General features: G+C 39.3%; 2 protein-coding genes across 3 annotated transcripts; one reads left to right on the top strand and one right to left on the bottom strand.

Annotated features, from left to right (window-relative positions):
* Positions 1–221: 221 nt before the first annotated feature.
* Positions 222–7,452, bottom strand: LOC103708441 (protein root UVB sensitive 2, chloroplastic). 2 transcript variants are annotated; one of them, XM_008793369.4, is made up of 10 exons: positions 7,147–7,452; positions 6,929–7,054; positions 4,527–4,615; positions 4,342–4,426; positions 4,043–4,102; positions 3,864–3,957; positions 3,644–3,741; positions 3,168–3,347; positions 1,008–1,130; positions 222–933 (listed from the first exon to the last, which is right to left on the bottom strand). In XM_008793369.4, exons 1-10 carry the CDS (start codon positions 7,159–7,161, stop codon positions 505–507), a joined length of 1,299 nt encoding a protein of 432 aa, XP_008791591.2. In that variant the 5' UTR covers positions 7,162–7,452; the 3' UTR covers positions 222–504. The 2 variants fall into 2 exon arrangements, with proteins under 2 accessions (XP_008791591.2, XP_026660974.2); XM_026805173.2 differs by having other exon boundaries at positions 6,929–7,043; positions 7,147–7,442.
* A 7,333-nt stretch (positions 7,453–14,785) lies between these two features.
* On the top strand, positions 14,786–20,553 carry LOC103708459 (actin-depolymerizing factor-like). The gene is made up of 3 exons (XM_039116521.1): positions 14,786–14,957; positions 15,575–15,840; positions 20,091–20,553. Exons 1-3 carry the CDS (start codon positions 14,928–14,930, stop codon positions 20,239–20,241), a joined length of 447 nt encoding a protein of 148 aa, XP_038972449.1. The 5' UTR covers positions 14,786–14,927; the 3' UTR covers positions 20,242–20,553.
* Positions 20,554–22,693: the final 2,140 nt, after the last annotated feature.

Raw genomic sequence — 22,693 nt, 5'->3', positions numbered from 1 at the left:
TGACAAATTTGCATAAATTATGAATTGGTATCAGTTGGTAAAAAGTTCGATTATTTGAGAGTTGAGACAGTTTAACCAAAGAATTAAAAAACTGTGTGGAACTTCCATGATGTTTCTAATTTTCTTCATATTCTCACACACCCAGGCTATTATAAGAGCAAATTCAAAGAGAATAACTCAAAAAACTCAAAAAATTAGTAGTTCGTGAATATGTGGAAACATTTTTTAAAAGAGCTGAGTATTATTTTGTAACTATGGCAATGCTTCATGTATGAAAAGAAAATAGCTTCCATACAGTCAACTCAATATGTACATGTCCTCAAAATATGTATAAAAATAATTGCAGAATGCACAACATGGTGAAGTTACAACTCTCACCAGAAAAGGAGGATGTTGAGACCCTTACTAATGCCAAAACTGGTGTGAGATTAAAAAAACACACCTTAAACTAAAATGGGTTCCTAGCTTTCATCCTGAAACTGAAATAAGAAGATGGCACATGCATTAAAATGCAAATCTGCTGCCATTTCCATCTAAAAACTGATCGGTGTGCCATCCTCTTGTCTTCAGTTCAGATAGAAATGAAGGGAAGATACTCTCCATCTTCCCATAGGCCGCAGGGAGAACAGTCTGGCTAGATCCAAGGCCCAACTTCTCCATGTCCGCAGCAAAAGCGGCAACCAACCACCCCCTCAATGCATCCTCCCCTGTCGCACTTTGCTCCAGGACCAGATCCGTCCATTTGTTGTTGCAGCTGATCAGAAACTTCTCCTTTGGGAATATTTCTCGAAGCTCCTCAAGCTTTGAAGACTTATTCAAGACTTTGCGGAGTGGCTGCCCAACCTTCACACTTCCAGCTTCCTCTATTATGCGGTCAGGGAAGAGAAGATTTTCTCGGTATCTCAAGTCAGCTGGGCTGGAAACTTTTCCATTCTGATTTGGAATGCAACAGTAAGGATCAAACATAGACATGCAGAGTAGGTTGAATGAAAAGGACTGTTTTGCACCTTGGCAAAATCTGCTACAATCATGGCCGTCCTCTGGGGATTTAGTGTGTTGACAGGAGCTGCTCGCATCTCTTCTACTACGCTATAGATGTGTATGGCAGAAAGCACAGGACCCGCTATCAACTGTAGGTATGTCAAAACACAATTAATGGAACGGCATTGCAAATTTCAGATAGGAGTTCTCATAATGAATCATGATAAGTATCGGATTACAAGCTTCCAGCCAAATAACATCCCTGTAGTAAGTATGTTTTACTGATGGGCCTTTATGTAGTAAGCAGGCATCATCGACCACTACGACACTTAAGCTAATTTTATTCTTTTCCAATGTGAGTTGTTTGGCTTCATCTTTGACTTGCTGACACTGCTAAGTTTTCCACTTTATTATATTATTGGAACCCATGTGCTACTCAAGTCACCAATGTTCTAGTTTCCACGAAGCCAAAGCAATATAAGATCAATTGTTATTTTGTTTACCAATCACTTTCCTATAGTCTTGCCGAGAATATTGAAGCTTTTTTAGGATTTATAGTATCATATAATTAAATTCTACCAAATGAAATCTTGACCTAGAATGTGCTTTGTGTTTGAGGGGTGCCCCATATCAAATTTACATATTTCAGTGATATATGGACAGTACATACTTTTTCTATGTATGGATGTAACATATACTCATGTTAATGTTAAGTGCAAGTCTGGCCTTCTTCGCCTTATTGGATCCAGTTCATTACTGTTGCCATGCAACAGGCCATTTGCAATATAGTTAAGATACATTTTTTGCTTCTCTAGAGCACTATTTATATACCACCAAGCAATGTTTCCATAAGCTTCTTTCTTTCATTTCTGATTGGTTAATAACAGATTTCTTAACACAGAAAATTACAAACAAGAAAAAAAAATAAAGCATTATCATCCACATCCATTACAAAGTGATGTTGGTTGGAACTTTAAACACTGGACCATACTGGAGCAAAAACCTTCTGATCTGGTCTCAGGAAGAACAGGAGAAATTGTCAAAACTGCTACAATTGATTTGGTGAAATCAATTCCTTCAGTTTTATATTATCCTGTAGCTCAAAATTGTTTTGTTAATAAGGTCAGTTAAACCGCTAAACTGTAAAGGGCATCTAGCTGCTTTTTCAGTATATTCTTTGTTCATTTCATAAGTAATTGGCTAGTATTAAAGCAAGAAATGCCTCACTAGTCACTACAAACAAGGACCTTATAAGCTATAATATTTTTGATCCTTAAATATGTAGCAAAGCAAATACCATGATCTGTAGTTTAAGTTGGCAAGTGTACAATAAAATTTATGATAGACAGTGCATGCTATAGTACTCAAACATATGGTCCTTCTACCATACTGTATACATTGAAAAAATACATTATTATGATGTGACATCCATCTACAGGGCAATACATATATCTGATAGAAATAACAGTATTAATACATATTCATTATGCTAATCAAAGTAGCAAAGATTTCATGATAAGAAGGAAAAGTTCCTATCCGTGCAATTTTCTGTTTGGGCATAACATGAATCCTCAGGAACATGATTCTACAAGGACATTACAAGAGCCCTTCAACAAAATGCCGTTTTCTCTAGGAAGTTTCCTTTAAAGCAGCCCAATGCACGAGGCTTCCGTCGTTGCAGAGTCTAGGAAGGGTTAGATGTATGCAACCTTTCCCCCCACATATGGAAAGGTTGTTTCTGTGTTTCATACCCGTGACCTCCATGTCACGATGGAGCAATCTTACTGTCATGCCGAGGCCTTAGGTACATAAACAAGTACAATGTTGAAATCATTTTGCCACAATAGATGCCAAAATTTGAAATGAAGAGAACATGAATTTCCATATTATTGCACAATAATTGTTCATTTGACACACAAAAATGACAAGCTTCTTGTCCGTTACCTCCATAAATTAAACTGATTTTGAATAGCCTCCAATACAATAGTTCTCAATTAAACGATATTAAGGATAAAAGCAAGAAACAGATGCTATATACACACAGACATAATATACATACATACATGTATGTATGTATGTATAAGACAACTAGCAATGGAATTGGCATGTCTTTGATTAGATAATATCATAGATATCACTCTCTGGAGTTGAAAAACATAAATAAAGGTTGGTTAGAAAAAAGATACCTTTCCTTGGATTGATGAACAAACTGTGGATGCCAACTGAATGCCTGCTCCTAACCCAACAACGTTGAAAAGGGTTGAGATGGCCTCTCCTTTTGCAAATAAGTCGCTAAGATTACCTTCTTTAGCAAACGATGAATATATAGGCAACCTTGTTGCTCTTGCTGCAACAACTGCCAATCCCTGCAAATTAATATACAAAAGATTTTATTATCCACTACAGAAATACTAATGTGGGATGAAACTTGGTTTTAACTACAGAAAATGAGAGTTCTATATGATAAAATTGCAACATAATGTCCTTATGTCGCGTAAGTTATGGACCCAATGGGCTAAGATTAGTAATCAAAACATGGTAAAAGACCTGAACTTTCTAGAGACATAATGAAGAGATGAAGGCAGAGGTGCATACCAACCATTACCACTGAATATGATGATGATGATGATGCAAAACAATCACATAAAAAGAAAACATGTACCTTTGCAAAATTGCCTAAGCCAGCCATTTCAAGAAAAAGATGCGGGCATAATGGTGAAAGAACGTCCAGACCAGTGCCAAGATCATAGAGCACATCAGCTACAAGACCATAAGCAAAGCACTATATAGTCAGCAAAATGGGAGAAAAGCCTCAAGATGAAAAGGAAAAAGAATTGCATTGTTGTTATATTAATGAATATAGTTAGATCCAAATTACCCACCAAGTATTCTCCAGCTTTTTGGTTCTGAATCCATTCTTGCACCCATATTGCTACATATAAGCTTTCCAGCATGCTGCATCCCATCCTTCAAAATCTGGCAGAGAAACAATAGGTAATGGGATAGATTGTTGAAAAAGCAATTTAAAAATGTCTTTTTAATTCCATTATATATTTCTTACCCAACTCACGGCAGTTGCTTGTGCAGGAGTAGGTCGCAATCCTGCAGCAAATAGCAGCGACTGAGCCAGAGCCCACATTGGTTGTCAGTCCAAAGGTATGCTACAAAGCCATTAAAGTAAAGCTACAAATTAACTATTTTACTCTGCAATTTGATAAAGATAACAACTTGTTTGTATAGTTGATTTAAAGTATTTTGTTAGGATTTCACAAAAAGCTACCATGTGCATGACTTTCAAGTCACGAAGAAACAAAAACTGATTAGCATTATTTAAGAAAAAAAAGAAAAAATAGAAAAAACCTGAGTTGATAAGACGGATAGTGCAGCACTCGAGAAGTGCTGAAGTGCACGGAATTGCGTATAAGTCAGGTAGCCTTCATTCACACTGCATAGCAAAAACAAGATTAACAGGTAACAACCTTCACCTACTATCACACTACACTAATTCATGTTTATCAAAGGAAATAGCTAGAGCAAAAGATTACCTGTAAGGATACCCTGATGGAAAAAATTTGTTTAGGAAAGAATCAAGCATTCTTTGAACTATTGGTCTCGAATCGCACATAACCTTCACCTAAAGTTAAATACCACAACTCTAGTCAGACAAAAATTGTTCTTTTATTGCCCCTAGCCTATGTGCACATACAAAAAAAAAAAGAAAGAAAAGAAAAAATAGAAAGATTCTTGTGCAGAGAGAAGGTTTCATAGTCCTTCCATTTTGTTTCCTGGAGGGCCGGTTGTGATAAAAATTCCATAGGATTACATAATCTGTCATTTCCTTTTGTTTCTTGGACAATTGGATAGTGATAGAAACTGGATTTTATAAAAGTCTGACAGAACAGGGAAGGGACCTGGCATGACCTGGTAATTTCATGGTAAAAATTGATAAAAAAAACTGCATAGAGTCTTAAGAAATAAGAATGCGTATAAGATGTATATGTGTAAATTTACCTTTAGCTTGCATCCATATTTTTATTTTTCTCAAAATTCACAATCATATGAATCAGAGTTCCATCCCACATGCCGATTACAAATCAGATATCACTCTCATGGACCAAGGTTACAAGACCTCTAAAACGCTTAATGGAATATGAAAGTAGTTGCTAAAGATATGAGTCATTCAGTGGGTGATAACCATATTCCAGTAGTTGTTGAGAGCAATTTAATGTTCAGGAAAAGAGGAGAGAGAGAGAGAGAGGGTTGTAATTTTTCAGAAGTCATGCATGCATCAACCTTCATGTTGGCACTATGGAAAAGAAAAAGAATAAAACACAAACGCCCCACCAATTAGGAAGAAGAGATGTCTGGTCTTCCTATATCAGAAGATTATGACTAGCTCAAAAGTTAGCTGTAAAGAATTAGATTTCTCAAGGTGAAACTGGTAAACAGAGTCGAACCGAGGCATTAAGACAGTCCACCCAGTAATTCTCACATGAGGCATTTTTCGTAGTCATATATAAAGCTTGCAATTTTTTAAGAAAATAAAAGCAGCTGAGTTTTAATCTGAATTCTCTAATTTAAGTCTAGTATATTTATTTATCCCTTCTCTTTTTTTATAATCTATATAGGTAAATTGTTGAACAAAGAAAAGTTAAGGTGGAATAGTTTGATGAGCAAACTCCAGTTCCACTGCCAGATTGTTAAACTATCTAATGACTCGTTATCCAAGAAAGAAACTAAGGTGACTCCCTTTGAGGCCCTCCATGTAGAAAAGTACTCATTAGATCCCAACTATTTTCTAGCAAATAAGAACACATTACTGGAGCATTTCTAAACTAATGTCCTTGGACAAATATGAATCACATTCTCTTGTTAATTACAGTATCTGGGATAGGTCTCGATGCCTACTCTATCATTTCTTCACAGGATTTGCATCCATAGAAATATCAACCGATACACCTTCTTCGAATATTTTATGGCTATTTCAAAGACTTTTGCAATAGTGTTTATCCTCACCTTTCTCTTTCTGAAAGAGGAAAAGCTTTCAAGAAAAACTGATGTGTTGTTATCGTCAATAATTTTTTTTTTTTTTATGTAAAGGGAGGCAAAAAGGAGCCACCCGACTTTTACCGTCAATAATATTTATCCTTGTGTATTAGCAAAATTTTCAGTATATTTTGTACAGCGTCCAAGGTAGCACTGATAGGTAAATTGGAAAATCCGACTTTTGATAGGAATTATGCCCTCCCATGTGGATCTCATGCAATGTGAATTCGATCACACAAGAACAAGATAGTGCAGTATCACTTTGTACTATGCATGAACATTGTATTATGCATAATCTTGAATAGCAGTACCTTTTGTTTGCATTTACAATCTCTTTCTGCTGCAAGGACAAAGAGCCTCCTTAGAGGTTTCCTATGGGATATTTGAGGACAAAAATTCAAGAAGCATCTAAGGAAGTTGGAGGGACATGTAAGACCATAGGAGAGAAGTTTTGAGGTACTGGTGAAGAAAGAAGAGACTGGAAACAGTGAGATTGGAGATCACCTAAGACATTGCTAGATGGAGTTTGCCCAAATTCTAATTTGTTATACTTTAAAGGAATTAGAATTGAATTGAGACTTATGTATCGATACGCTTCCTTGCAAAAATTCTATGCCTACAATCGTTATCCCACAGCTTATCAGTTACTTCTTGGAATAACTATCACAAATAACATGAAAAAAAAAAACTCATAACTCTCTCGTAGCCCAAGCTTGACCTTGAACGAATACAAAGAAAACCCATAGGCCTTTCCATATGATCTCTCCTACAAAGAATCAAAGTCACCAAGAAACCAGTTCGACAACCACAGTAGAAATTTACAAAAAGAGAAAGAAAATCATCACCAATAACGAGTGAAATGAAAGAAGAAGAGGGAGGGGGTAAAAAGAGAAGGGTTTACAGAGAGGCGGCCATCAGCATCGAAACTGCAGAGGTGAGAGACGGAATCGGAGGTTTCGATCCAAAAATCGGGGCGCCGAACCGCCTCCTTCTCTGCTTCCTTCTTCTTCGGCCCTCTAATCACACCCTAGAAATAAGAAGCAAGAACGAAGGAAACTAATAATAATCGAGCATGAGATAGTTAGAAAATTAGGGATTCGAATGTGTTCTTGTTTTTACCAGTATGAAATCCATGGGAAGCCTCGTCTTCTGAGTATTCCCTGGAACAAGAAGAAAGAAGAGAGGCGAAGAAAGAAAATCCCGTAATAGATTTGCCGCTCGTAGTTTGGTCTTCAAGAAGACCTGATGGAGGGCCGGCCGGCTGGCTAACTCAGCCAAGAGTTTTAAATAACGCCGGAATCCACATCTTTCTACGGACTCCGGCTGCCGTTGCCTTCCGCCGCTATGGACATAACGATAGGTATTTGTCCCGGGGAAGCCCCGGAGAAAGGCGGCTTATATATGGCTTGGGTGGGCTCGGGGTGGGTAATACCATCAGCTGCACCAGTTCTGGATCCACGATGGGTAATACCTCTCTCCGTTGCCAAAACCTAACCCATTAAGATTGAGAAGCATTGACACCTCTATTTGCGTGGGTTTAAAAGGTTAGTTGGTGCAGTAATGGTTATTAGAATATTAGCACGTATTAAGGTTCATCACGCGGGTGTTATACTAGTATAATATAAATATGGTGCAGTATGAAATTTTTTTGGCATTTCGAAAATTAACACGCCACCAGTGCTAATATCGATATCGAACCGATACAATACGATATGTTCAGTACCATCCTATGACATATCATAAATTCTATTTTTTTTGATTCACTGTTTACTGAATTAATTAAAAGAATAGCAAGCATGGAATTTTAATTAAAATAATTTTATTAAGATGGATTGTGCAGATAAATATATAGAGGATTCTGAAAAACAAAAAATGTTATAATTTATTTAAACGGAAAACTAATTACGACTTCAGCCTCTGATATGCTAATATATCCGACCATAGGGGGAGTGATTGAGGACTCAAAGGCGAGGACCATTGGAAGAGTCAAGCTAGGTCTTTTGAAGTAGTCAATGCTTGCTACACTTCATTACCTTCAATTTATCTCTCTTTATCTATATTTTTAATATCACGCCCCGAACCCAGATCCGTGACACGGCCGTGCTATTGCCGACTACCACCCATAATAGCACACAACCTCATACATGGGTAGCAGGGTAGTCAAACCAGTCAAACTTTCATGTATTAAAGCAATTCTTAATACACATGCTCAGTGGTACAAAATACAGAGCTTCTACATATTTTATGTATACAAAAGTATATTTGTTTTACCCCAAAAGGGAGAAGCCCTGATACAAAAGAAAAAGTCTCTGGCAGCTATCAGTGGTGAGGATCTGAAAGAAAATACCAATAAAATGGTATGAGCTACACGGCTCAATATGTAATCCTACATAATCTTAACGGATCAATTAATATGCTGAACATGTTTAAACAGGATTTGAGAAGCTGACATGTATGCTGTCTAACAATTCATCATGATAAAATATTCATATTGAATCAATAATCATGTTATGTATGTTATCGAAAATCTTCATGTTATGTACGCTTAGCTTAGCTTCTACTGCCCTTTATACCCTGTAAGATCGTATATCGGCATGCCGTGGTTTACACCCTCCGATGCTACGGCGGAGTCGTTATCGGCCACTGGCGGGGCGAGCTTAGTTATTATATGGCCACTAGCGGGGCGAGCTCAGTTATTCTACAGCCACTAGCGGGGCGAGCTCAGTTACATTTAGCCCGTAGCATCTAAGAGTCCATACACAGTACTTCTTGCAAGTGGTCCACTTAGCTAGAGACAATTCATCATCATACACCATAATTACTATATTAAGTGCAATTATGGTAACGAAAAGCCAATCATCTTATATGCGTAATACTTTAAAATCTGTATAAGCATGATGTATGCATAACCATAATTTTTATGACTAAAACATACCACTTGTATACATGATCCATAGAAGATTAGGACAGGTTACTTACACTTATAATTTAGGTAAGAAAGTGTATTCATGATCCATAATAAGATTAAAACAAGTTACTTACTGTAATTCGCTTTCCCACGTTTGACCAGTCTAGATGACGGATCCTTAATCACCTTGCACAACATCATAGAGATCACATTATTATCTGTTTGTTTAATACATAATTTCTCAGTTAAAATTATGAGTTTACTTGTTTGGATCCCATCCAAGAATTTGGCCCAAGTCCAATTTACCCACGTTAGAGCCTTCTAATTTGGTCAATAGGCTTAATCCCAAGTTAAATTTTGGGTTTAGGTTCAATGTGGCTCATTTGGGCCTGTGTCAGGATCAGCCCTTGGTCAATTCGATCTTCTGTCCGTTGACTTGGGTTTGAATTGGGCCTGGTTCACATTCAATTGGGTCTGCTAAGACCCACATACTTAATTGGGTTCGGACCTGGCTCAAATTGGTTCAATTGGGTTTAGATTCCACTTAATTCATCATTTGGGTTCGCCCAAACAGATTGGGCTTGGTTCAATTGGGTTCCCTTAACCCATTTTAGCTATTTGGGCCTAATGGGTTTCGGATCCGAAACCGGATCCGACCCGCTAGGCCAGCCCGTTTAAGGGCTTCTTGTTTCTTCCAGAGGCTTCGGCCTCTCCTCGTCTCCCGCTCTCCTCTCTCTCCTCCGGTCACTCTCTCTCTCTTCTCCCCTTCGTTCTCATCGGATACCTCGGTTGCTCCGGCCGGTCCTTCGGCCTTCTTCTCCGCCTCCGACCGAAGCAACCCTCCGCCTCTCTCTCTCTTTTGTTCCGATCGAAGCCCTAGCCGTTTCGGCCGAACCCTCGGCCTTCTCCTCCTCCTGATCTCTCCCTCTTCTTCTTCTCCACTGGAACCCTAGTCGTCTTCTCCCCTTTCTCTTGTCGGCGATCGGGGTGGAACTTCCCCGGCCCTCCGGCCGAGTCGGGGTTCCCACCTCGGAGCAATAACAGCGAAAGGCCGACCCTTCCTCTTCTCCGAAGTGATGCCGGAGAGGGGAAGGGGGTTCAGAGATGGGTCGAGATCCGGATTATATTCGAGAGTCTCCACCCGCTCCATCCACGGCGAGGTATGGCCGGAGAGGATGAAGCCTCAAGGGTCCGGTGAGCTTTTACCTTTTATTTTATTTTATTTTTCTTTCTTTCTTTTCTTCCTTCTCTTGCTTTTCTTTCACGGTGGCACCACCACCTCTTCACCAGAGAAGAGGCGGTGGTCCGGCCGAGCTGGCGGCCATGTGGCCGCGCCGGAGGACCTAGGGCAACCGCGGCTCGAGCTGCGGTGCCCTAGGCGCCCGCAGGCCGAGTCCTGCTGGGCTCGGCCCGGTGGCACTAGGCCTGGGCCGAGCTTAGTTGGGCTCGGCCCAGCTCAGTTACTGGGCCTAGGTCGAGCTTGGGTTATACTCAGGCCGGTCCATGGCTTACCCGTGCGCATGGGTCTGGCCCGGGTTGAAATGGTCTACCCCCCTCCTCTTTTTTCCCTTCTTCATCCTCTTCCGTGCCGGTTTTCTCCTCTTTGTTTCACTGTTGAAACAAGGGGGAGAACACTCCACAGAGGTTTCGGGGACTCCCCCCTTTCATAGTTTAAACCACTTTCTTAAGTAAACTGGGTCTCACCTAGTTTCGGATTGGCTGTGCCGAGCAATACCTTCCCAAAACCCCTCCTCTCTCTCTCCCCGGGCTTCTGAGTTCCTCCACCTTCCGCTCCAAGGGGTCCGGCTTCTCTGGTATAGTGTTCTAGAGGGGCTTAGAGGGTGAGAGGGTACAGTAACTGGTTAAAGGTTGAGGACTTAGATTATTTCGTTTAAGGGATGAGACCTCTTTTGAGAGGTCCCATTCTCTCCTCCCCCTTGCGCCGGGAGCTTCCAGCTGCCCCCCTTGTCTCAGGCCGGCCGGGATTGGTTGCCAGCAAGGGTGAAAGGTGGCGGGCTCCCGTTTTGCATGATCGAGTGCCCCTAAGAGCTGGCTCTCCCTCTGCCGGCCAACTAGGGCACTGTCAATTCCTTCTCAGCATGAGGTGACAACCCTTCACGGTTGCCACCCTTGGCAGTAGGGCCCACAACACAATAATCGGGCCCAACACCCTTAACTATGCCTCAAAAGTATTGGGCCCAGTTGGTTTTGGGCCCAGACATTACATTTAGTTTCATAACATAATCGTTAAGGGAAATTCTAAAAAGCTCTTTATGTAATGCATCAAGAAACAAACATCATGATTACTCATTTGCTAGATAAGAAATGTTCCTTGTCACATCTTTTTTATAAAAAAAATTATGTAATTATCTTTGCCGGTAAGAATACCCTGCAGCAATAACTTTTGTCCAACTTTTTTTTTTGATCTTGCGACCATCTTGTGCTTCCAAAGGATGCCCTAGATCAATAATTTTTCCTTGTAAACATAACCTATTTAACTAGTTTAACACTCTCAGCTTTTTATTTTTTTGAATTGGTTTGTGACAGTAGTAAATCTTTTGTGACCTAGCTCAGGGACATAAATTTGCAGCCTCGTTTGCAAATATTTTTGCTTCTCAGTGACATAAATTGGTCGCCGGTTGCTTTTTGTATTTTTATATTTTATTTATTTGTGGGGTCCTACCAGTGGACTGCATCTTCTTCGTCTCTAGCTGTTCATGCACCTTTGCCAACCATCTCATAAGTCTCACCACCCCGAGAAAAAGGATAAAGCAGAGGTCATTTTAGTATTATTTATTTGTTTATATCACATGTCAACGATCTAGGTGGTGGCTGCTACAATTAAATACTATATGGATTAAAATAATAAAGACCAAACCTATAATACCAATCTCATAGTCTCAAGGATTGACACCAAATTATAGATTGATTACGGGGAGAGGGCCAACAAAAACTATATCAATATGAGTTAAAGACCGCCAAATATGACTATCGGTTCAACAGTTACAAAAATGGTCGTATTTGTATGGATGCATAGCGATAAACAGTAGTTATTTTGTCAGGGTGGTTGGGTTAGTTATTTTATTTGTCTATAGTGACTTTGTTTATGTGCCGTCATTTTGTATTAGTATAAATAAGTAGAATTATATTCTATAAAAATATTCAACAATCAATCCAATCGAGACATGTTTGGTTGGGAGAGTTGGATTCTAGATTGGGTATAGAAATGAGTGGCTCATGTTTCCATGGTTTGAGAGAGTCTCATTTCTATTTTGATTTCAGGAGAAAATGGGAATATACCCTAATCCTTCAAAATCCAATCCCTACTGTCCTTTGGTATTCAAATTTCATTCCGACACAAATTTCCGATCATGAACCAAATATATCAGGAGATATGACCATTTCGATTCTCATTTCAATCTATTCGATTTCGATTTTGATTCCGGTAGCAAACCAGACACACCCTAGTTTATCTTTATCTTTACCTAGCGTTTATCCTAGAAGAAAACGAAATTTAGCTTTCTACCATTTCTCAGAGCTATACTATTATTGTAGTCCGACACTATACGCATAATATAGTCTAGTGTTACATTTTCCACCATTGCCCACCATTACACCTCCATCCATTTCCATCTTCTTTCAATGGTGGTATGATGCGCTGAAAGTTCTTAAAAGTTAAAGCACTTAAATCCACACTACTCTCTATCTTCCGTCCAATCCGTACTTTACCTGCTAGCTTAATGTCGGTGGTACATTTCTACACGCATCCAAACCTCATTTGATCAAACTTGGTAGGTCGTCATTTACCTAGATCAACCGAGCTTTTTGAGAACCTTGAGTTTCCTAGCTTGTTTGGAATGAGATGGAAATAGTGGCAATAGTATTAAATAAACAAAACTAGGTTTGCAATTAGTAATTGGCATGCTAATATACCTGCCTTTCAACTCATTCATAATTTCAGTACTTGCCGCTAATTCTATCACTCAAAATTGATTATCAATAGTGATTTAGCAAGCAATCTACATTGTTTATTTGGAAACTAACGGCAAGTATTTCAAGGATGAAAAAACTTATAGAATTTGGGAAGCATTGCAGCAAAACCCATGATAAATAACATCAATATAAATATATACATAATATAATAATTATAACAGTTGTGGTAACAATGTTATTGAAACAATATGTTTGAATAATATAATTATGTTATAGTTAACAATGCATATGAACGAGAACTATCATACTATGAATAATGTATAATATTAAATATCTTATAATATAAATAGTATGAAATGCTAATGAAATAATGTATAATATTAGATACTTTATATTAACATTATAATCATGTAATGTTAAAATATTAAAATAATTTATTATCTTCTCATATAATATCAAGCAATTAATACAGTTTATATCAACATGACATAATATTATTATATTTTTATGTTAAAATATTGAATAAATACAATACAATATTTTATCTAATGGGTAATAAATATTAGACAATAAATTACTACAGTAAATTTTTAGTAGATGATAGATATTAATAATATAATATAATAAATTATTACAATATATGATTTTATTTTTTTATGAGAATTCAGTATTCCAATTGGATGCCCCAATCTATTATCTTTGGATAAACTATCTATCCAGCAATGTTTAGAGAGGCAGTTGGAGAGTGGATATAGATGCAAGCTGTTAGGGATTGCGCGTTCTTCTTAGGAGGAGATGTATAGTATTCTTACTTTTAAAATTAGAAGTAGCTTGTCCATCCATGCTAGTCCTTTCTAACTCTTTTCCATTTATTCAAAAAATATATAGCTAAATGAGTTATCAAATATTAAGGATTAGTTAGATTCAAACAAAAAGAAAAAAAAAATATGATCAACTAGAAAATAAAGAAAATTTGCAAAAAAACAAAAATTATTTTTCATAGAAATAAAAATTTTATATTTTATAAAAAAATAACATAAAAATAGTAAAAAATCCAATTTTCATCTGTTGAAAATAGAGATAATTTTTTTTAAAAAATATTTTTAATTTTTTAGATAGATTGGATAAGATCTTTTTATTTATTAAAAATATAGTAGGTATTTCACATAATTTTTCAAAAAAAATATTCAACAAAATATAATATTATTTTTGATGATTAACTAAATATATAAAAAATTATTTTTAAGATATTAGGTAGCTAGGTACCAGCTGAGAAAAAAATATTTTGATAAAGAATTTTTTTTATTTTTTTTTGCCAGGAATAATGTGAACATGAATCTACACGCGAGCCAACCAAACATGGACGGGTGCCCGTGCGGGCCGTCACACCATTTACGATGAGCAAGCGTTGCAACGAATTCAACGCTTCGCACGCCTGCCCCACCCATTTATTGGCCGCACAGTAATTACTATGCTCATGTCCGGACGATATCATATCCCGACGGAAAGCGACCGCAGCCAGCTGTCTCCTCAGCGAGCAAGTCTCCATCAACTGCAGAACACGTGGAACACGGGAGACAGCAAATCCAAAAAAGCCACGTTCGCATTCCCCGTTCCATTATCTACGTGTCACTAGTTCATCGCCTAATTTTGGCTATATCTCCGTACTCCAATCAGCCAACTGCCGCGACGCGACGAGTCGCTCGGTTTTTTAAGCGAGCGAAGCATTTAATCGCATTTAAAGCCGCCACGCTAAGCAGCCGATTGGGTTTATTTGGCGGTGTTTTTCTGGTGGTTTTGGAATTAACCACCGCCCCCAACCGCTCTCCTTCTCGGAGCTCAATTTTTTAATCTTTTTAATTTGGTCTTTATCGAAGATTAAAAACGAATAAAATATGGCTAAAATAAAGAGATATATTCCTTTCTTTTCTTTTTCCATGTTTGTTCTACCGTCATTCTTGTTCGTTTCTTGTGGCCGAGAATCTCAGTCCGGCTCATTCCCCTCTCCTCGCGTCTCTTGATCTCCATCCGTCATTCTTTGAGACGAGAAGGAGCAGCCATGTCGCTCAGATCTCTGTCGTTCCGATCGGTAAGCGCCGGAACGCTGCTGATTTTTATTTGTTTGTTAGATTAGGTTTCGCGAGGAATAGCGTGCTTCTGGTTTCGTTGAGATCTGATCGGGCCTTTTCCGGTCTAAATTTTGGTGTATCTAGTGTTTCAGGGCGATGTGAATGATTGATCTTTTTGTGTTATCTCTGTAAATTAGGGCCGATTTTGCGTGGATTTCTTAATCCGAGAGGCGAGAGCTTTGTTGCACGGAACCTATTGTCAGTGATCTGACAATATTTTCCTTACAATTTCAGTTTTATTTGTGATTTAGGGGGATTTTGTTCAAGATAATTTTAGTTTATTTCATGATTATACTTTTGATCTTTTTTTTTTCAAGGCAAATCTTGGTGGAGATTCTTAATTTTTAACCCAATTTGCAAATAAGGATTGTGGAGGGCTGTTAGTCTTCAATAAATTCTGTTGTCTGATCGTAGAATTTCATGATCCACAATTCTACTCAATCTTGCCTCATGGTTGATGAAGATTTCGAAAGATGGATTGCTGATGTATAGTTTATATGGTTAGCTAATGATGAATCGGCTATGTAACGCCCTTTTGGTTGAAAGTGTTATAATTACTGTGGGAATGGGTTTGCAGTCGAATGCATCTTCTGGGATGGGAGTGGCTGTCGATAGCAAGAGCACTTTCCTGGAACTGAAGAGGAAGAAGGTGCATCGCTATGTGATATTCATGATCGATGAAAAGAAAAAAGAGGTTGTGGTCGAGAAGACAGGTGGCCCGGGGGAGAGTTATGATGATTTCACGGCAGCCCTGCCTGGGAACGATTGCCGCTATGCTGTGTATGATTTTGATTTTGTGACTGAAGACAATTGCCAGAAGAGCAAGATATTCTTTATCTCATGGTCTGTTTTTTTCTGAAACCTATCTCTTAGCGTCTGTCGACTGTTACTTCATGCTGCTCCCATGACATGCTTGATTTCCATTTACCGAACCCTTGCTTCTCACATCTTGTAGGAAACTATTCTGAAACAAAACATTTCTGCTGCACATTATCGTTTTATATCAGTGACGTTAACATTATTAACTTTTCTTGCATAACCTGGTGGAGATGGCTTCGTAATTATAAAAATGATGATTCTTGGTCCTGGTTGAATGTGCAATTTGTTGCTTTGACGCAAGTATATCTTTTTTTTTTTTTGCTTTTTTTTAATACACTGCAACTTTCAGATATCGGTTTAGATGGTACCTTCTTCTTAAATGGTGGAAAATTAAAATTGCTTGCTCTCAACACTCAATCGCTTGGCCCTTAGAATGCATCCGACCCGCTCAGATACATATATGCAAATGAATCCTGCTTTTCAAGTTGTTTTATTATGTAACTTACCAGTGTATTTTAACCCCCTTTTCCATTCTCTCACACAAGTAGTCTAGCGGTCGAACCTGTCTGTCAAGCACGTATCAGTAGTATTACCGTGTTGCTTATCTATTTATAGATTCAACAAAGCTTGAATGGTACGTATGAGAAAACTCTATACGATGGAGCTTAATGTCTTACCAGCTAGCCAGTTCATTCAGTAGGCTTATGAGTGCAGCTAGGGGTGCAAATGGGTCGGGTCGGGTCGGGTCCTGAGTGACCCTGACCCGACCCGGTTTTTTGTTCGGATCCTAATTTTGGATTCAGACCCGACCAGGTTGAAGATCGGGTCGGGTCGGGTCGGGTCGGGTCCGATTCGGGTCCGGGTCCGAGTCGGATCGGGTTCGGGTCCAATTTTTTGTGCTTTTTGGAAAAAGATTTGGGCAAATCTAATTTGGTCATATCATAATAATGAGGTGCTGGGTGACCCATGACTCGAAAGACTTGCTAAGTCATGGCCTTGAGTCAGAACAGGTGACCCATGACTAACTAAGTCGGTCTACAAGCCAAATGTCATACCACGCTATGTTTTATCTATATGACTGATTGGACGGAACTTGGTGTCTCCCAGCTCCCCTCTCACGAGGACAAAAAAAAATCCCAGACCATCTTCCAAAATCCAATTCCATTGCAGAAAACTGGCACATGACCCATATTCAGTTCAGTGTTCCCTCACTTTCGCCCTTCAATCGTTAAAAGAAACAAAAGCCCAAAAACATAAGGAAAAAAAAAAGCCAGCTACCGAGACACCAGAGGTATCAACAGTGTAATAGACCGAGAGAGAATCCTGACGGGCCGAGTGTTCCCTCACTTTTCCTTCTTTTTTTCTCTCTCTTTCTCTTCGGGTCCATTCGGGTCGGGTTGGGTCCGTTCGATAAACCCAGACCCGACCTACAAAATGATTCGGGTCTAATTTTAGGATCCGACCCGGACCCGCGGGTCCTAAAATTCGGGTCGGGTCAGGTCTACGCGGGTCGGGTCGGGTTACGGGTCGACCCAACCCATTTGCAGCCTTAAGTGCAGCACAGAGTCATGGAATATAAAGTTTTCATTGTTGATTAGAAGGCCTCTGAGTCTTCCATTCGAGACGAGAACTATCTAAAGAATGTCTACCTTGTCGGAAACTATTTAAGGTCTATCATTTCATCTTCTGCCTTTTTTTTTCTCAAAGATTCATGAGTTTTGCAATCTTCAATTCTGTTTCTTATGCTTCCAAGGAATCCATCCATTGCTTATTTAAAATAATTCTTTAAGGAGATAGATTATGTCTTAAACGCAGGTACATGCATGGTTTGTGGAGACGCATTAATAGACAGATAGAGACTGACTTGACAGCCACTGATGTCCATTTGGTGCCTACAAGGTGGCATCCTTGTAGAGTGATAGGCTGTGTGACATGCATTTACATAAACATCATTGTAGACCCCAAGCTTGATGGACAAACTTTAAGTCTGCTGACTTTAAGTGTTTTGGGTATAAAATTGGTTAATAATGTTTTAGAAAGTTCTATTTTAAAACTAGAAATCCTTTCACTAGAAGATTATTGTTCATGGCATCCCTCATGCTGAACTACCATTCACAATGACGAGTGCCCAAATCTTTCCTTTTTTGTTTTTCTTGGGAGTCCAAGTTGGTCCATGTGGTTGATTGGATGTACGTTAAATCCTATGTTTGTAGAGTCTTAACGAGTGATAAGTAGGAAGACCTAACGGCCGTCCAGTTAAGAAGCAAACAGTACTCTCTTTAGCAACCCATGGTCGGGTCTTAAGGTTGCTTACTGATTTCATTAGGAGATATAGTTTCCATTTGTAGGACGCCTAGATTACTGATGAAGTCTTATAGGGGCCGTAAGAACCCTATGGCTAACCACTAGACAAAGGTCTATGCTGGCTTCTTCTCAGTGAAAGGAAAAAATGTTGAAGTCAGCTTTAGCCAACTGTTCCCTCTCTAATTTCTCTCTTTATCTCATTCATTTTCTTTTCCCAATTTTCTTTTTCTTTAAGACAATGTTATATGCTTCTTTACGTTCTCTGTTTTACCGCGATAAACCTGCTGCGAATCTATACATAAAGGTGGTCAACATTAAATTCTGCTGTGATTATTCCTTTGATCTTTTGTGCACACTTGTTGGAATCTTTATTCTCATATAGCTTTTTTGAACTGATCTGAAATCTGACTTTTATATGGGTTCTCATTCAATAGATTCTCCGTCAAATACCCAACATCAATATCCTAATTCAAGCCATAATTCACCCCTCTATTGCTACATGCACTATTCTCTATTTGCCAACTGTTTCTGCTTGGCACATTAAGTTTTCTGCACGTAAACTTCTGTGTCTTTTGAATTTCATTACAGGTCAGTAACAGACCCCTTCTATTGCCAAACTTTCATTTGAGGGTTTCTAGTGCGCTAGGGACTATGGATTCTCTACTTTGAAGGGCAGGTTAAAGTTGATCCCTTGGTTGCTCTTATTCTTCAAATTAAGTACTTTCTGTCCTCTGCGCAAGTGCTTTACAGCCTTTGTAACTTGAGGACATAGGTCACAACTTAATGCGAATATGATGCATATGAAAGAAATAAGTTTCTTTCATGATGTATATTAACCATCTTTAGGTTGATAACTTGTTATAGAGTTTCCTCAAACTTTGATGGATCATACATTTGTCCATTAGAGTTGACTTGATTTACTGGGGATAAGACTTGTATTATCCAGGAATTGTAAAGAATATCGAGCCTGAAACTGACACTGTATCTGATCTAGCCCAAAGTGAGGACAGGAGGCAAAACAACCAGCTGGAAGCTGCTTGACAGTTGCTGCAGATAACAACTGACAGGTTAAAGGGAAGGATGGATGTAGACTACCATACTATAGAATTCTAGTCTACATCCCTCCTTTTCTTTTAACATGTCAGCTGTTATAAGTTTGCCCTAGGAAGCAAACTTATGTGTGTATATTCCCATATTTGTGATTGAGTAGCTGAAATGAGTAATATTTCATGACAATAAGAGTAGAAAGATCATCTGCATTTTTACTTCTTCTGAATCTTTTGAGCTCCTATTCATGCAAGGCATGATTGATCCCAAGAAGAGTACCACTCTTGCTATCATGGTCTGATGGAAACTGCCTTAATGTCTGTGTACACATTAACATGTGTACGATAACATGTCAACCTCGAAATCATTCTTACCATATTAGAGTAGCATTGTTTGACCTAAAAGATGTGCTGCTGTACACATGAATACCTTACACTTCCAGAGGTTTTATTGCGGGTTCACTTCTTCCTGTATTATGTTGTTGAACTCCAGAAATGATGACGTGCTCGTGATATGTTTTAATGTGCATTATTTTTTGTCTTCTATTTTCACCGTCGCTTGTTACTTGTGTAAAATGAGTTCTTTTAGTCGTTTGAGTTCCAATGTTGCATATCCGTTTCTTCTAGTTTTCACTCATTTCACCTTTATTTACTTCATATACTGTTACATGTTGCTTCTACTATAACACTATATTCATTAATGATTCTCCATTTGCTCAGTTCTTTGGTTAGATTATAGTTTCATGTACCATATTAGCATTTCACTTGTTTTTGTAATCCATGGTGCTGCCAACTCCAACCAAATGAGGTAAGGCACGTTAATTTCATCATCATAATTTTTCTTGTAAACATGACAATGAACTGCATTAGCTACATGTTTCTTTTCTTCCAAATCTCGAATATCTTTATTTGCCTGCTGAACAGGTCTCCATCTGTCTCCCGCATCCGTTCTAAGATGTTGTATGCCACATCCAAAGACAGATTTCGCCATGAGCTTGATGGCGTCCATTACGAGATTCAGGCCACTGACCCTACAGAGATGGATCTCGAAGTTCTTAGAGACCGTGCTAATTAGGCATGTAGAACCCACAAAACTAACTTCATCGATCTCAATGAATAGCTGGGTTTCTGCCAACAGACGTCGTGTGGTGTCTTGTCCTGAGACATCTGATTATGAGAACATGTATGGGATCCTGAATAATAACTGTAGCTAAGAAGGCTGGTGGAAGAGATGAACGCTACCTTAATGACGCTTTTCAGTTAGAGAGATGTGTTTGACTAAGAGTAGTTGATAAAAGACCTGGGTGCTTTTATGAATCGGAAACATCTTTATGTACAACGTAACTTGGAGACCATATAATATATTAAAATTTCATCTGCTCTCTTATTTGGTGTGCCCTGTGTTAACTGTGTTGCCTCACTTGCATTCATGCGGTCACCATGTCGGTGTATGTCGGCCAAGTCTTCACTCTGCAAAGGTGCTTAACCGCTTTTCGGGTAGAACAAAAGAGAAAAAAAAAAAAGGGTACCAGTTCCGATTTAGGATGAAGGAGTTGGCTTCTGGAGTTGAGTCCATGCTAATTTTGTTATGCTGAGATTAGTTTTCATGCTCTCTCTGTTGTTCGAGTTGCATGGACGAACCAGCCTGTGCATGCTTGTTTTTGAAGCTGGTTTTGTTGTTTTCTGAAAAGGCTATTATTTGACTACGGTTCCTCAAGCTGCAGTTTTAAATTCTATGTTGCCCTAAAAAGCATTACAGTCAATATGCAGTTTATTATCCCGGAACCAAAGAAACAAGCTATGGCAATGTGAGCTTTCTGCATCTTCATCGGCTTTTGGTTTTTCTGTTATAAATACATATCTTATTTGTTTCCAATGGGTACACTTAGCCCAGGTTTTGAAGGCCAAGTAACTTGTTACCGTTGGTATTCTCAGAAATGATGCCGTAACATGCAAAGCCTACTCGGACGTAAGCCCTGCCAATGCTGTTTGTTTCTGTGAATTATATTCATCATGCATTCATTTTGAATCCTTGATAGAATGCACCACTATAAAAATGAGTGGGTGTAATTAATGGCGCGCACAGCCATGCGGTGCAGGTCCCGTAGAATACAATTTCTCCTTCGGGCGTGGCTAGTTAGTACGGTTTAGTTGGGCTTTCTTTCTCACCCCATCTGTGTTATTAGAGAAATTATATCCTAACCCAGTCAATCATTTCGGCTTTTTTCTGTAGGCTAATGAAAGAGACGAGTGTACGGTAAAAGATGTCTACGGGAAAAAGACTGAGATGATTGAGTCGTGCGCAGCAACGTGGTCCATACCGTGTGGCCAATAATTTGCCGTGCTATTGTGATAGCTTGGCTAGACCGTATCTGTTCCAAGCGCATCAGAGATTCAGAATATATTTTTTTCCTCTCTTACAAAAAAAATATGATGTTCTTGTAATTGAAATCAACGACGTAACAATGTTCTTGCAAGAATGCAGAGTGGGCATTTTAATTGTTGCCTATGAGCACCACAAATCTAGATTAAATGGACAGCCTGAGGTATGTACATCATTGAATCACGGGGAGAACGTTGCTAAGAAAGCTAAATCAGATGTGGTACAAAATCACGTGGTGTGTCTGGGTTGATGAGATGATCGCTGATATGACCTCCCATCCCAGAAAAGTAGACGAGAAGTGAGCGAAAGGTTTCCCACCCGCGTCCAACGCATTTCATGGGCCGGAGTTCCGCGAAGGTGGGGTGGTCGTGGGGCCCCTTCAGCATGGGCGAGGCTGTAGCTGTATCTTTCGCGGGAAAAGGCATTCACCGACACACACCGTTGGATCATCCACCAATGGCTTGGAGAGCTGTCCGACTGATGATCCAACGGTGGATTTGCCCCAAGGAAGTGGAATCCTTCTTTCGCGCGAGAAGAGCAAGAGACCCGAGAGCGGCAGATGCAGCCGCCCTCACGTGATATCCGTCCATTATGGGGCACGGCGGGACAATAAAACAATAAAAAGAAGCCTTTCCTCCTCCCCATCCCTCGTGGTTTTTTTTTTTTTTTTTTTTTTTTTTTTTTTGGCTAAAGCGGATAGATCATACCTGATGAGTATGAATGCACCAAAGAAAATCAGAAAACAAAATGCTTCGGAGTGCCCAGAGTAACTTCCCGTCTCCAGCCCACGAAGTACTATCGGAATGACTGCCACTTAAGCAGCCATCCAATCTACAACTCCATTGTTTTTTCGGAAAACATGCTTGAGCTCCCTCGGATCCAACTGATGACCATGGTTGAGTCATCCTCCAGGATAACAAAGATGGCTCGTAAATTGCACCGGGCATGACGAAGATCCGCCCAAGCAGCCCTCAGCTCCGCACTGAAAACCGAGACGTCGAATAGTCGACAGCCACCTGCAGTCACCACCCTGGCGTACGGGTCCCGTATAACAAAATCCGCGCCTCCGTCCAAGACAGATCCATCGAAGTTGACATTAAGGAAGCTCGGAGGTGGAGGCTCCCAGTGAAAAACATCATGTAGA

This window comes from Phoenix dactylifera, chromosome 2 (genome assembly GCF_009389715.1).
Source record: "Phoenix dactylifera cultivar Barhee BC4 chromosome 2, palm_55x_up_171113_PBpolish2nd_filt_p, whole genome shotgun sequence".
Lineage (NCBI taxonomy): Eukaryota > Viridiplantae > Streptophyta > Magnoliopsida > Arecales > Arecaceae > Phoenix > Phoenix dactylifera.
This window is presented reverse-complemented; position numbering and strand designations above follow the sequence as displayed.